Below are 13,483 nucleotides of genomic sequence, written 5' to 3'. Positions count from 1 at the left end.
CACTGAACATAAAAACTGTCCACATCTGTGTTTTTTTCTGCACCAAGTAAAGAGCACTAGTGCTATCCATAGGTTCATGCAGCAAAGCATGTTTCTCTAGGAAAGACCTCAAATCCCAGCCCAGCCCAAAGAGCTGAACTGCAAGCCCAGAGCACTACAGGGCACGCTTAACATCCTGGGGCCTGGCAGATAGCACTGCTCTGCTGTGTTGTGCAAGTAGGATAGGTGCACAGTCTCTTTTTTGTAAGTAAGAGACAGAAAGGGAACCAGAGGAAGAGTGCACCTCACTTTTGCTAAGGAAAGCTTAAGAGCTTCTAGGTCAGGAACCCAGAAAATTGAAGCCTCAGGACCAGTGGCAGAATGAACTCAAATAGGGCTGGATATCTAACTGTGTGCACAAAACAAGTGCTTCCAAACAGTCTTCCTAAACATACTACCTCCATAGCTGGTCCTCTGTCCTGCCTTTGTGCTGTTTCTGTGGAGGATGGAAGGATGTTGAGGCATAAGGAATTTTTCATGTGAGTGCACCCCTTTCCCCTCAGTTGACAGTCAGTGGAGACTGACCCAGGACAGGACACAGGAGCCACACTATACAGCATTTATCTTTCATCAGCTCTGAGCTCATTTAGGAAGAGAAAATTTGAACAAAGCTGAAGCTTCAGTGCCACAAATACATTCTCCTTTCAGAGACAGAATGCAGCGTCGAGGGACACATTATTATTACCAGTAAAAACACACAGCACTGTCACAAATCGTAGGCAGAAGAGACAGGCAGAGGTGTAAATAACAGAGGATAAGTATTTATTCAGATAGTTAAATTTACACAACTTATGTTTCTCCAATGCATACATATATTGGACCAACTTCTGCTCTCAGCAACGGTGATTTAAATTAGGAATGATTTAATTCAACCAAGTGGGATCATATCAGATTTACAGCTGTGTTACAATGCACAGTTTGGCTCTTCATGTTCAAAATAATAGCTGGGTGGTTTGGAAAGAGAAAAACAAGTTTTCAGTTCCAGAAAAGGAGAGCAGATCAGAAAAGTATCATCCTTTATTCAAGCCATTGCAAGGACCAAAGCTGACAGCAATTCCAGTGAAAGCTTCCATTAAAAAGAAAACCAAAAGTGATGCAGTGTTCTCATTTCAAGTGCCATCCCCTCCCCCTTTGCCAAATTACACTGACACTTAAACATTCTCCTTCTGGACATGTCACAAATGATCCCCAGAAGGAAGAATTTCTTGTGTTCCATCTCTCTCTCCAAGACAAGTAGAAGTGTAAGAAAATTGGGAAAGGTACCATAAATGCCAAAAGCAACTAAGCATCAAAGTTGACAAGGGACAGAGTGGTATACTGTATAATGAACAGATAGACCATTAAGGGTCAGATCACACATAAAACTTATATTTATGAGCACATATGGCAGATTTATAATGGCATATTGGAAACCTAGGAAATATGCAGCTATCTTTTGCTCTAATAAAACCTGTTCCCATTCCAGCAGCTTCAGCAGGCTAGGAATCGCCCCCTTTGTAAGTGAAGGGCAGAGCTGCACCTCAGCATAGGCTTCACAGGAACCATTCCCTCTGTTCTCAGAGAATACTCTCAAACCCATCCTAGGAAACGATCCCGTAGCCAGGTAAGCTGAAGGATCCTCACTACAACAGCATCTGCTTCACAATATTTTTGTTTCGGATGCAGTGTGGTCCCTACAAAGCCTTAGCTGCATGCCTCGCATCTGCAGATTACCTGCTGGGAATACTGAATGAAACCCAATTTGGATTTTGCTGCAACAGTGTTGTGTAACACAGTACAGAGACACATGTCAAAAGCAAGCTTTTATGGAGAAGATTAACTGGTTTAATTCCTGCTCTCCTGGGATCTTATTTTTCTGTGTATATGTCTATCTAGTGACGGAGAATTCAGCCTTATAGCACAGAACCGGCCTCCAGTGACACAAAAAACATGCCCAGCTCGGCTGCTTTCACCCCTCTTTCCAAGGGTGCCTCTGGCCTAGAGCCACTGTGCAATCAAAGGAGCACTTTTGTTAGTGGACATTGTGTGCTGGCAGCTGGCAGAGCAGTACATCACTGCAAGTAAATCTTCAGTCAGTCTCAGATTTCCACCACGTTACGTCTGAAGACTTCCACTCTGTGTGGAAGCTGGCGTACAGAGACACAGCCCCAGAACAAACACTGATAGCATTACCACAATAGGGTTTTAGAGATAATACCCTGGATATGCTGGAAATACAGTTATCATGCTATAGCTATAGGTCTCCTAAATTTAAAGATAACATATTTAGGATGAATACATCACAGTAATTTCCGAGCATGCAATGGATTCAGTTTCGAGCAGTGTCACATTCCTAAGGAAAACACCAGTCACATCTAAAAGTATAAATGAGCACAGTGCAGAGAGCCAGAATGAGTGGGTATCCAGCCTAATGCTCCACAGCATGAGCAGGATGGACCAGGGCAAGTGCATCCACTTTTGGATGAACCCTAAACAACAAAAAATCTGCAAAGAGGTTGTGCATGTAGGTTTAGCACATATAGAGCTAACTTGAGCACCCCTACTGCATCTTGGTGTATGCATCCCTGCAATTATTCTACCATAAACTTGAAGAGCTGCAGGCTGTAAATTTCAGAAAAGATTCAGACAGGTTTGAAACCTGTATTAATCATGCATGTCAGACATCTCCCTGCTTTACATGGGGTAGATTTGTGTTTCTTTATGCAAAAAACATTTTTTCTGAAAGACAAGAGGTTAAATTTCCAATATGTTCATCAGGTATTTTATGGTTGGGAATTCCATGCTCTTAATTGCCTAATAATTAAGCTTACTCATTCCAACAAAACAAACCAAAAAATATAAAGAAACAAAAAAAGAGAGGAAAGAACAAAACAACCACATAATCAAACCCAGTCTATTAGCATGAAAAACCTGATGAGAAGAGCTTGCAAAAACTGATGCAAAGTGATAATAATGGCCAGCTGATTAATTCTGGTGGCTCTTTAAGTGTCTGCAAACATTTCAATCGGTTGTGATTGTATTAAAGAGAACTACGAAAGCCCAAATTCACGGGCAAGCCCCAGGCAACCCAAAAGTTGACTTATTTCCCTTCTCAAGGACAAAACTCTTTAAGCTTTTCATTGCCTTTTTTCATTTGTTCGCAGATCTACCAAAGTAAAGGCAGTGTGACTCCACCAGGAGCATGTGGCACTGGACTGAGGGGAAGAACAGAATAACTGGAGAGGCACATTTGCTATTCTTACCTTCAGTAACACTAGGAAAAGCATCTCTACTGCTATTTACCACCAAAGACACCAAATACTCAGCAAACAAGTGAAAAAGACCAAGCCTGGGAACAATTCTAACAGAGAACCTACACCTCGAGGCTACATGCCACAGGTCCAGCCTAAGCCAGGAGGAATTTCATTCAGAAATTTCAACTTGCATTGAAATGCTAAAAAGAAACTGTTTGAGTTGGAACTGAGACCTTCAAACATGTGGTTAAGTTCAGCCCCCTTAAATTCAGCCCTCGAGTCCCTTTCAAATCCACTGGTATCAATGGGGTGTATGAAAGTATGATGCATATATTAGCGGTTTCAAAGGTTTTTTGGAAACAGAGGAAAACTCGAGCATAGTTATAATCTGTCTCTCTCTCTGAAATTAGCTAAAGCAGCTGCCCAAATGACTATCAGCCAATTCAGAGAGCGTTCAGCTGTTCCTCCAAAGTAGGGACTGTGGCCTGGGGTTGGACAGAAACAAGCTGGGGTCAAGCAGAGGATGTGCCAAGCATTTTTGTGCACTGTTGTTAATCAAATAGCGCACTGTGCATTTACAGCTTAGTTCCAGCCACAGGCTCCATAGCACGGATGTGGACACTGGGAAGGCAGAACCAGGAGAGAGGCAGCTCCCTGCTGCAGTTGTCTTCATGGAATTTGATATTCAGATAGAAATCGCCCGTGTAGAGGAAAAGAAGTGCTCCAAAGTACACAGAGTCTTTGGTCGGCTTCACCTGCAAAAGAGAACGTGAAAATCAGTAAAATTAAACAAGCAACAAAACAAAATAATTGCACTTTGCAATTCAGTAGCTCCTTGAAATGATCTCAAAGTACTCTAGAAATATTCAGAAATTAAACATCTCAATATTACCTTCCCATAAGAAGAAGTAAATTTCTTGTCCCTATTCTAGCAGTGGTAAAATGGGAGCACTGAAAATGAAATTCTGTGTTATTCTGTCATGCAGCAAAGCCATGGCAAAGCTCAAACCAGAAGACAAATCTGCAGCCATCACTGATTTCAGAACAGATTTGGTTTAAGGCAAAAGTCCCCCACGATGTCCTGAATAACCAGGAACATCTTCCCTTAGACTGCATTTATCAACATCTTTATTAAAGGTCTAAATCATGGCTGTGAACTCTTGTTAAACGCATGGTTGAACACCATTTAACAACTTCGCAATAACTAAATTCATCCCCACTTATTATTCAGACACAGTCTGACTGCAAATTCTAATCAGGAATCTTTAATATTCACTCTCATTGAAATAATTAAATTTAGCAAGAAACTACTCATGAAAAGTGGGATTTAACCTGTCCAAATTAAACACAGAATTTGCATTGTTTCTACATTTATATATCTCCCTTCATCACTGAACCATTTATGATCTATATCTTTACAACAAATATCTTGCTCCGCCATTTCAGCGAGACACTTGAGTAATTTTTAACTTCAACAGTCTTATCACTATTCAACATGTGCTAATGTTTGAATAAATGTCTGCTTCCACAAGATGATAAATCCATTTCTACAGTGACTACATCTGGGTTAAACTCACTGCAGATGCAAAATACTGAATCAGCACAAAGCCATTGGATGGAATTTATTTGAAAAATCAAGAAGAGGCAACTTCAGTCCCAGAACAGACCCAACAAAGGGCACCTGATGCTCTTCAGTACGTCTTCCTTCCAGCAAGACCATCTTACCAGTTCCTTTCTGCTCCCTGGAGACCCTGAAATCATCTTCTCAAGGTATTTTCATGGGGCCATCCCTACTCTCACAGGTAGGCTTGTGTTTTATTTTTTACTTAACATTCATTGTAATGGGCCTTTTCTTGGTCATCCCCAAACACCTCAGTGTCCATCACGGTACAGAGCCCAGAGCTGATGCCAAACGACAGCAAGACACAGCACTGGTCACCAGGCTGAGACCGAAACATAACCACAAAGGAAACTCTGGTGTTACAACCAGAGGCACCAAGATGCCCGAATGTACAGGACTTGATTGGATTTGGGGGAAGAAAAATGTTTGCAAGGGGCATCCCTGGGAAATGATGGGACATTACCAACGGGACAGTGAAGGGATGAGGTTAAGGCTCTGATATGGGTTACAAACACGGTCAAGGACCAGGAGGATTCTTGCCTGCTACGAGGAATTTGGTCATATGGCAAACCAGGACATCAACAACTGTGGGTTAACTGGGGAAGTGCTCTGGACACCCCTTGCTGAAAGGGCACCGTGCTTTTACTTTTAGGAAGATAGGAACAAGCATGATGACTAGCCCATGGCAGGGGCGAGTGGGGAGGTGAAACACTGGAAAAGGTTTGCAGGAGTGTACAGCACCTCAGGAATATGCCAAAAAGCTGAAAATTGCCTGAGCTGCCACCACCTCTGGTGAGGAAAGCTGTCTGTACCTGTCAGATGTGAGGGGAATGAGCTGTTTGTTTCTGTTTTCTCCTATTCCAGGTGGTGTTTTTTTGGACTTTCACTGCTGGGTCCTGTAGCCAGCAGGCACACACCTCTTAGAGCCCTTGGAGGTACCAGGTTTCTTTGCTGAACCTGCCTGAATTGCTGCTCCTGCACAGGAGCCTGGCTTTTCACAAGCAGCAACATCACCAGGGCTGGCAGAGCCCAGGCTCCCTTTGGCTTTGGTGCTGATCACTTCTGCTGACCTCCAGCAAACTTGTGGCAGCATCGTGTCATCCACGTGAGCGCTCAGAGCGGTCACAGCTGTTCTCCTGACCCGTGTCCTTGGCATCTCCCCTCCTCGCTGGGTACAAGTTCCTGCCCTCCGGCTCTGCGTCTGGACATGCAGAACAACATCAAGCAGCCTCCCCGCTCGCTTCCTTCCCCCCCTCCCTGGGCTGCTTGCCTTATTTTTGCCTAACTCCAACCAAGGCACACTTGCATCCACAGAAAGACAGAGGCAAGCACTAATGCAAGTGAGGGGTGGAGGTGAGCAGCAAATGTAGCCCCCAGTCCATTTCATTGCAAGTGGCCCTGCAAAAGTTAGAAGTTGTTTCTTCCAAAGCAATGACTGACTGCAGAGCATGGCATTTCCAGAAGACCACGACATCAGCAGAAGTCAGATCAGTAGAGAGCCAGATCCAAACCAATTGGTATACCAGGCACAGGACTCATTTTGAGGTTAAACAACCTACTTTTAGGTCTTTCTACACACTCGGTACCCAAGCTCCTCTTACAGTAAGCAGACCTAGTCAATGCAGTGGAGCTAACAAAATGATCTACATGGCCGGCCTCCTGAGGCAGGACACAGCTGTCTAACCACAGGCATCTCGTGAGATTTGGGATGACCTGAGGCACTGAGACATCTACACAGGGCTGACAGATGCGGCACAGGATTTACAGGAGGATTTCTGAAGCAATAGCTGGAGGGATACATTTAGGCAACTGGATCTCATCTCTGGTGTCTATGTTAGGGTGAGTCAGGCCCCAAGGGCAGCAGGCTACATCTCCGTTGTCTCACAAGAGCTTAGCTGGCCAGCATCAATGGAGACACCTACTCGTTCACATGTCTCAATCTGGAACTGTATCAACCCAAATCTCTGTAAAGAGGGTGTCCACACCTGAGCCAGCTGTTCAACAAAAGCATTTATCTGATCAAATGGAGGTGTCGAATGGAGAATGAAGCAAAATATTCCTTAAACTCTATCAGCCCTGATGACTCACTCTTCACTGGCTGTGAAGGGAACGCAGGATGACTTGTTCAGATGTGGATACAAGTCAGATGTACCCCACCGTACCTGGCTTATGCCATCCCAGTGACTGCAATACATGATCCAGCTAATCTGAAAAAGAACATGAAGATAAACATGAAATCCAACTCTTTAGGAGTTGGATTCGATGATCCTTGTGGGTCCCTTCCAGCTGGGGATATTCTATGGTTCTGTGACCTACTCATGCCTGATCCAGACCAAATTTGTACTGTCCTTTGATCTACCACCAAACAGGTCTGGTAGTCTGACTGCCCAGATGCATGCTTGTTGGTTGTCCCAATCTGAAATGGTGTTGCACACATGTAGCTCAGTCTAGCTACAGAGTTGGAAGAGATTTTACTAAAATCACACCAGGTCCTTTGCATGGAGACCAAAGGCAGGAAGCTTCCACCCCAGGAAAACAAGACTGAAGAATCAAGGAAAAAAAATGCCCACATTACTCCTCCATTCCTCCGAGAGAGAAGAAAAATTAAGTTTCTAGCTTCATCCTAATCCTTCCCTGATTCAAGCTACCACGTGGGACTGCGAATTCCTGAGAACTAATTACTACTTATTTATACTGCTGTAGTACTTAGGGAGCTCAGTCAGAGATTAGGGCTAGTGCCAGCTACTGTACGCTGCCCCAAAGAGTTTACAGTGCGAGTACAAGTGCCAAGAAAACTAATTTGTTCCAGATGGGCCACAGAGGACCTGCCAGAAGTGAGCAAATGTTCATCATCGCTTCTGGGCTGATTCAAAATGACCATCTCCTAATGAATTTCACCTCATCTTCCGCTACCAATCATTTGAGCTAGTGAGTGATAACACACCCAGGAAAAAGAAAAACCTGCTTGAGAATAGTAATGGCAAAAGCAAGAACAACAAGGAACGATGAATTGTTGATAGTTACAGGAATCTCCATAGCAGATAATTTTTTGTTTTTAATGTGGCTAGAAGCAGCGCTGTCTGATCAACTAATTAGTCAAAACACTGGTAAGAACTAGGAATCTTTAATAATATGATTAAAGCTAAACTTCAGGTTGTGAAGTGAGATAAGAAATAAATGCAAAGGTATTTTAATTGGTAGGGGTCCACCAGGTTATCTCATGTTTCAAAACCCCACACTTTTATCTTCTATCTAAATGATAACCGAGGAAGTCGCTTTTTCTGTTAACTATTGGCATAGAAAGGTAAGGTTAATCAAATTAAAAGTTAATCTTAAAAATAAAGGCCTTACATAATTTAAAGTGTATGGAAATATCTCATTATCCTCTAAAATGTTCAGTAAAAAATGTTGCTTTTAAAGGTAGTACATCCCAGCAGAGATCTTTGGACACAAATCCAGAAAGGTGCACTGAATTGAAAGGGGAGCACAGAAAGGTGAATAAGATCTTGTTCTGTTACCTCCAAGACAAATCATCTAACTTTGATTTCAAGCCATAAGAAAGAGAAAAACAAAAGCCTACAACTTTTACCCTTTAAACATTTTTGCTCATTCTGTGAAGCTGTGTGTGCGTGCTGAAAACTCCTGTATATATTCCATGTCTTCCAGATAGATGCAGAAACTGATTTGAAACTTTGTTGTCTGAAATGAAATAATTGTGATTTGCTAAGCATTTACTCATCAGGTTTAATAAGAAGTTAATGATTAAGAAAGCCAAGGGTTGTTTTGGTTTGGTTTTCCAGAGAGATCATATTCAACTGAGCACAAGTAATGTAGCATCATCGCGACAACAGACCAGATTTCCAGGGCATGAGAAGCATCTTTTCGTGCTGTAGCACCTGATGCTCCCACTTGTTCTTGACCATCCACTACTGCTACGCCAAACCATGCACTAGTTCTCCGTCCTCCCTCCCACCCAGCTCAGTGGTGCAATAAATCATGTCACCACCTCCTTGCTAGTGTCAGTGTAATGTCAGCCCAATTAGCTCAAAGTGCTGACGAACGTGGTTTGAGCGAAACTGGCCAACTTTGCACAGAAACAAATACTCACGCCATCTCTCCTGCATGGTCTGCTGCTATAGAGGGGAGCATCTTTCTGCAGAGGGGCAGAAACAAGCAACTGCAAAACGGCAGCATCTCAAGGCACCTCCATTAAACAAGAGAAATAATTGTGTGCCCGTGACCTCAGTTTATAAAAATAATGAACACATGTTTAATAGCTTCGAGAGAGCAGCACGGAGCTACACCAGCTGGGAATCCCGTCCAGTGTCTCAGCTTTAATTTATAAAAAATAGACACTATGAATCTCTTTCATCACACCCAACCGTGAGCTTCTTCAGTTTCTTAACCAGCGTCTGTTGTTTCTGCCAAACTCGGAGCATGAACACAATTCTGAGTATGTTCGTTCCTCCCCGAAGCATCAACTGCACAAACCAGGACTTTATTCTTGTCCCCAAAACAGGTGCTGCTTTCTGAAATCATTTTCCATTACTGAATTAGTTATTACGTGGGATGAAAGGGCCTCTGACAGCATTAGACACACTGTTTGAAGAATTTTCTTCCATGATCAGGGCTCTATGCCTCAAAGAAAAATGACTAAGCATTTTCTCCGGGAGCTTGTGTAGGACATGTATCAATGCTACATATTGTGAAAAACAGCACTTCTTGTCTAGGAGCAAACTTGTTTTGTTTTTTTTTTTCATTTCACCCTTTTGGATAAAAAGGAGGACAAAATATCAGAAAACAACTCTATTTTTAACTTCTGGAGGACTGCGTTTTCAGGAAAAATGGCTAAATACTGAATAACGGGGCAAAAGCAGAGACTGTCATGTATGAGAAGGCTGCCCAGGCAGGCACAAGAGATGTGACCTCCTGACTTCTTGCCCCATAGGAGACTCAATCAGAAGGTACGAATACATCACGCTGTCATCTCCCTTTTCCCTCATTAGCCTGAAGGGTCAGCCCTTTGGCAGTTGGGTATCTGAACACCGCCACTCACATTAAAAAATCCACATTGTCAGGAAGGGATTCAAAGAAAGCCGTCTCCCGATTATTTCTGTTGACATATCTAAATTATTCAGCTCAGAATATAGTTAGTACCCATTAAAATTCAAGCCGATGGTTTATTGCGTGCTCATTATCTTTTGGAAATATTTTCTTCCTATGATGCGCAATTGAAAAATATGCATGGTGACTGTCCCTGTGGTTAACCTTTAATTTCTTTCTTACTGAAGTTCACTTAAATATTCAGTTTTGACAGGTACATTTTATTATCTGTCTGAAGAGCTGACCTAAGCAAAGGTCCTAGGCGCTATCCCAAACATTCATCCTCTTCTTCATGTTTATTTTATAAGTTACCAGAAATACTGTCTATTCCACTCGGCAACATTGTCCATATGTTTTTCATTCCTCTGATTTTTCGTTGTTGCTCTTTTTCACGGAAGGATGTGGGAGAGAGTAGTTATATTCAGGAAGTCTTTCCAGTGCCTGCTTTAGAAGTAAAAAGCTCTTGGACTTGAAACTTCTAAAAAATGATTTGAGGCAAAATTTGAAAATTCAGTTATTCTAAAAGGGACTTCTTTGTCCTATTTTAAGCAGGGTTTTTATCTTTCTATTTTTCTTTATTTTTATAACAGCATGCTAAGCAACTAGGAAATGAACCAGATCATCATATTGGTCATTAATGTTTAGCATTTCCTTTTGTCTTTCCTCAGGATCTAACTAAAACTGATTTGCTGAGTTCCTTGGCTCAGCCTGGGGAATATTTCTCATGCACTAAAGAGAAGAAGTTACTTAAAATCCATTCCTGCAGACTGAACCGGATGGCTCAAGGGATTGGCAATATGGTGTTCAACATTATATCTAGGTTACTCATTCACGTGTCATCAGATCTGGAGTGACCAAAAGTTACTGGCTGCAAGAATTTGCTAGTGGCTTACATTACAGGAAATTATAGTTGTCATAATCATAGCATTTTCCAAAAACTAATCTGCCTTAAAACGCACAATTGAAAAATGAACCCCTTCTCTGGAAACACACATCATCCAGCTGTGACGCATTAGATAGAAAAGCTTACGGAATCGATGTAGAAGGTGTTGGATCCCACAAAAGTGATAGCGTCTTGCAGCTCATAGTTGTGCACCCCGTTTTGGTAATCCTGGTAGGGCGTCACGGTGAGGGCAAAGGGCCCCACGCTGTGCTTGCTCCAGTTGGTCAGCTTCACCTCCAGCGGGACGGGGTCACCCACTTGGCAGTCCACCACGACATCACAGTCGCAAAGCTTGCCGTCGACGAGGATATCTGCAAAGCAAGAAAATCATTCCACATTATGTTGGGCTTCTACTTAAAAAACTCTATTAATCCCGGTTTAAAAAAAATAAAATAAAAAATGTATTAATCCTGATTATTAGGAAACAGTTCATGAAGGTCCGATATCTGTCCACGGCTGTTGAGAGAGCTATGAAAAAAATGTCTGTGCTCTACACACAGGCACCAGAACATATCTTTTTAACCAGATAGCTCCTTTTAATCTCTTCCTTGGCAGGCCAAAGCCACAGACGCCTTCTCTTGCTTCTCCTGCACATCAGCAGCATCAGGTGAAGGGAACTCCAAAGTTGTGGCTGGAGAGATTTGGGACTGGATGTCCATATTCACACAGGAGAGATTTGGGACTGGATGCCCATATTCACACGGGAGAGATTTGGGGCTGGATGCCCACATTCACGTGTTACAGCCAGAAATAAATCCTCCCATATAAAGGTGACCTTTCAAAGCAGGACAGACACTGCCAGACTATGCAATGTAATACACATAGAATGGCCCAGCTAATAAGGAAAAAAGGGATTTTAAAACTATACAGCAGTGCTACAAGCATGTTCACTCTTTGTGCTTTAATTCATTCTGAGATTTCTATTTTTAACTTTCTACTTTTCTTTCTCTTACTGGGATAGCAGAAACATGTAAAGCTCTAAATTGGTTACTGCTGGGACAATGACAGCCGGAGTAATGCGTCCACTAACCTTGCCCATTTGCTCATACAGAACCAAAATGTTTCATTACTAACACACTATGAAATTGCTAGTCCAATTCCCTGCTCTGAAAGGGCTCCCAGTTGTGCAGTATTACTGTATTTTTCAGATGAGGGTTATCTCCAACGCACTATTAATACAGGAACATTTCTATTTCGCTGTGGGTTCATGTTCAGAGATAAGAGAAAGCCCTGGGCACGTGTAAGAAAGAGTCCTCTGTGTGAATACCTATCCCTGCAATCTCACGTGCCCATGAGACATTTCGATCACTCCAGCCCCTCCTCGGTCACTTGCCTTACGATGCACAGCACATTATTCCTCTGCCAAGAGCACCACATTTACATTAGGAATATCCCCCTTTCAGGAAAAGATGCTCTTTTTACACTTCAGGAACTTTCAGAGGCAAAAATACACCAAGGTGATTATTATTATTTTTTAACTTGTTTTTAGTTTGTTGCTTCAGAAGAAAAGCTACAAAATGATGCATGTTAGCCTGATGCCCTTTAGCCTGGCGAACAGAACAAGCCTCGGTGCAGCATCTAAAAAAAAGTAAAAATAAATAGCTAGAGCCAAAGAAGAAAACTAGTTCAGAAAGGGATATTAATTCCAGAGGTGGGGAGCTGCAAAGCTGAGCTCCCCAGCTGAAAATCCCTCCTCGATCAAAGCCACCCCAATGCAGCAGCATGTCCTGGATTCAAGGGGTTCGGCAGAGGGAGCACAAGGAAACCCTACAAAGCTCAAGCTGCAGTCATCCAAAACTCATGCTGGCATCCCAGTTGGAACAGTATCCATGCCAAAACTTTCCCTTTTCCAAAGGAGATGCCCAGTTTATGATGACAAGAAGGAAGGGAAGTTTGGGTTTGTTTTGCAACAGCACACCCTAATGCTGTGGGCTGTCCTGCCCAACATGAGCAAACTGCTTCTTGCAGGATTGCCCTAGGTTCAAGTAGATGAGATAGTGCCTATGATGGTATCCCATTAACTGGGGAATGCATGAAACTTGACAAAATCGAATGTTTTTAAACACAAAAATGTATATATGTGTTTATATGATCTATGCTTCCCAGCATCCTGCCCCAGCAGCAAAGTCCAGTTGCTTCTTTCAAAAATAATTCATTTATATCAGTTTCCAAGCTTAGATTAGTTTATATTTTCAAGCTTCTCCCTGCAAAGTAAGTGCTTTCATTCAAGAATACGTCTCTTTTTTTCTGGTTCCTCCAGCCAGCAGGTCTTACAGCTGCGAGAACGGTTAGCTCCCAGGACCAGCATGAGCCTTCAGAAATACTCAGTGAGCTAAGTGGATGAATCTGTGTTCTCAAGCTGCTCATCAACTCGCCTTTTAGCTTTAAAATTCAATGCTCTGCTGTAGGAATTATAAATGAACCCTTTGCCCTCTGTCTGCACCTTTGTGTCTAATAATAGCTCAGAGCATCGCTTCCCAACATGTTCGTGCAAAAATAGGAAATCCAAACAAAAGGGAAGCAATTAAGCCTGACTCAACCAGA

General features: G+C 42.6%; 1 protein-coding gene across 4 annotated transcripts in view; it reads right to left on the bottom strand.

The window, feature by feature from the left end:
• Positions 1-778: 778 nt before the first annotated feature.
• The window catches only part of TRAPPC9 (trafficking protein particle complex subunit 9), a 460,345-nt gene continuing 447,640 nt past the window's right edge, over positions 779-13,483 (bottom strand). For all 4 annotated transcript variants that reach the window (XM_038173943.2, XM_038173949.2, XM_038173944.2 and 1 more), the window contains 2 exons: positions 11,027-11,250; positions 779-4,027 (listed from right to left, as the gene is read on the bottom strand). In XM_038173943.2, the coding sequence (XP_038029871.2) occupies positions 3,848-4,027; positions 11,027-11,250 (404 nt within the window). In that variant the 3' untranslated portion in view covers positions 779-3,847. The remainder of the gene's footprint in view (positions 4,028-11,026; positions 11,251-13,483) is intronic.

This window comes from Anas platyrhynchos, chromosome 2 (genome assembly GCF_047663525.1).
Source record: "Anas platyrhynchos isolate ZD024472 breed Pekin duck chromosome 2, IASCAAS_PekinDuck_T2T, whole genome shotgun sequence".
NCBI lineage: Eukaryota > Metazoa > Chordata > Aves > Anseriformes > Anatidae > Anas > Anas platyrhynchos.
Note: the sequence above shows the minus strand (reverse complement) of the source record. Positions and strands in the feature narration are given on the sequence as shown.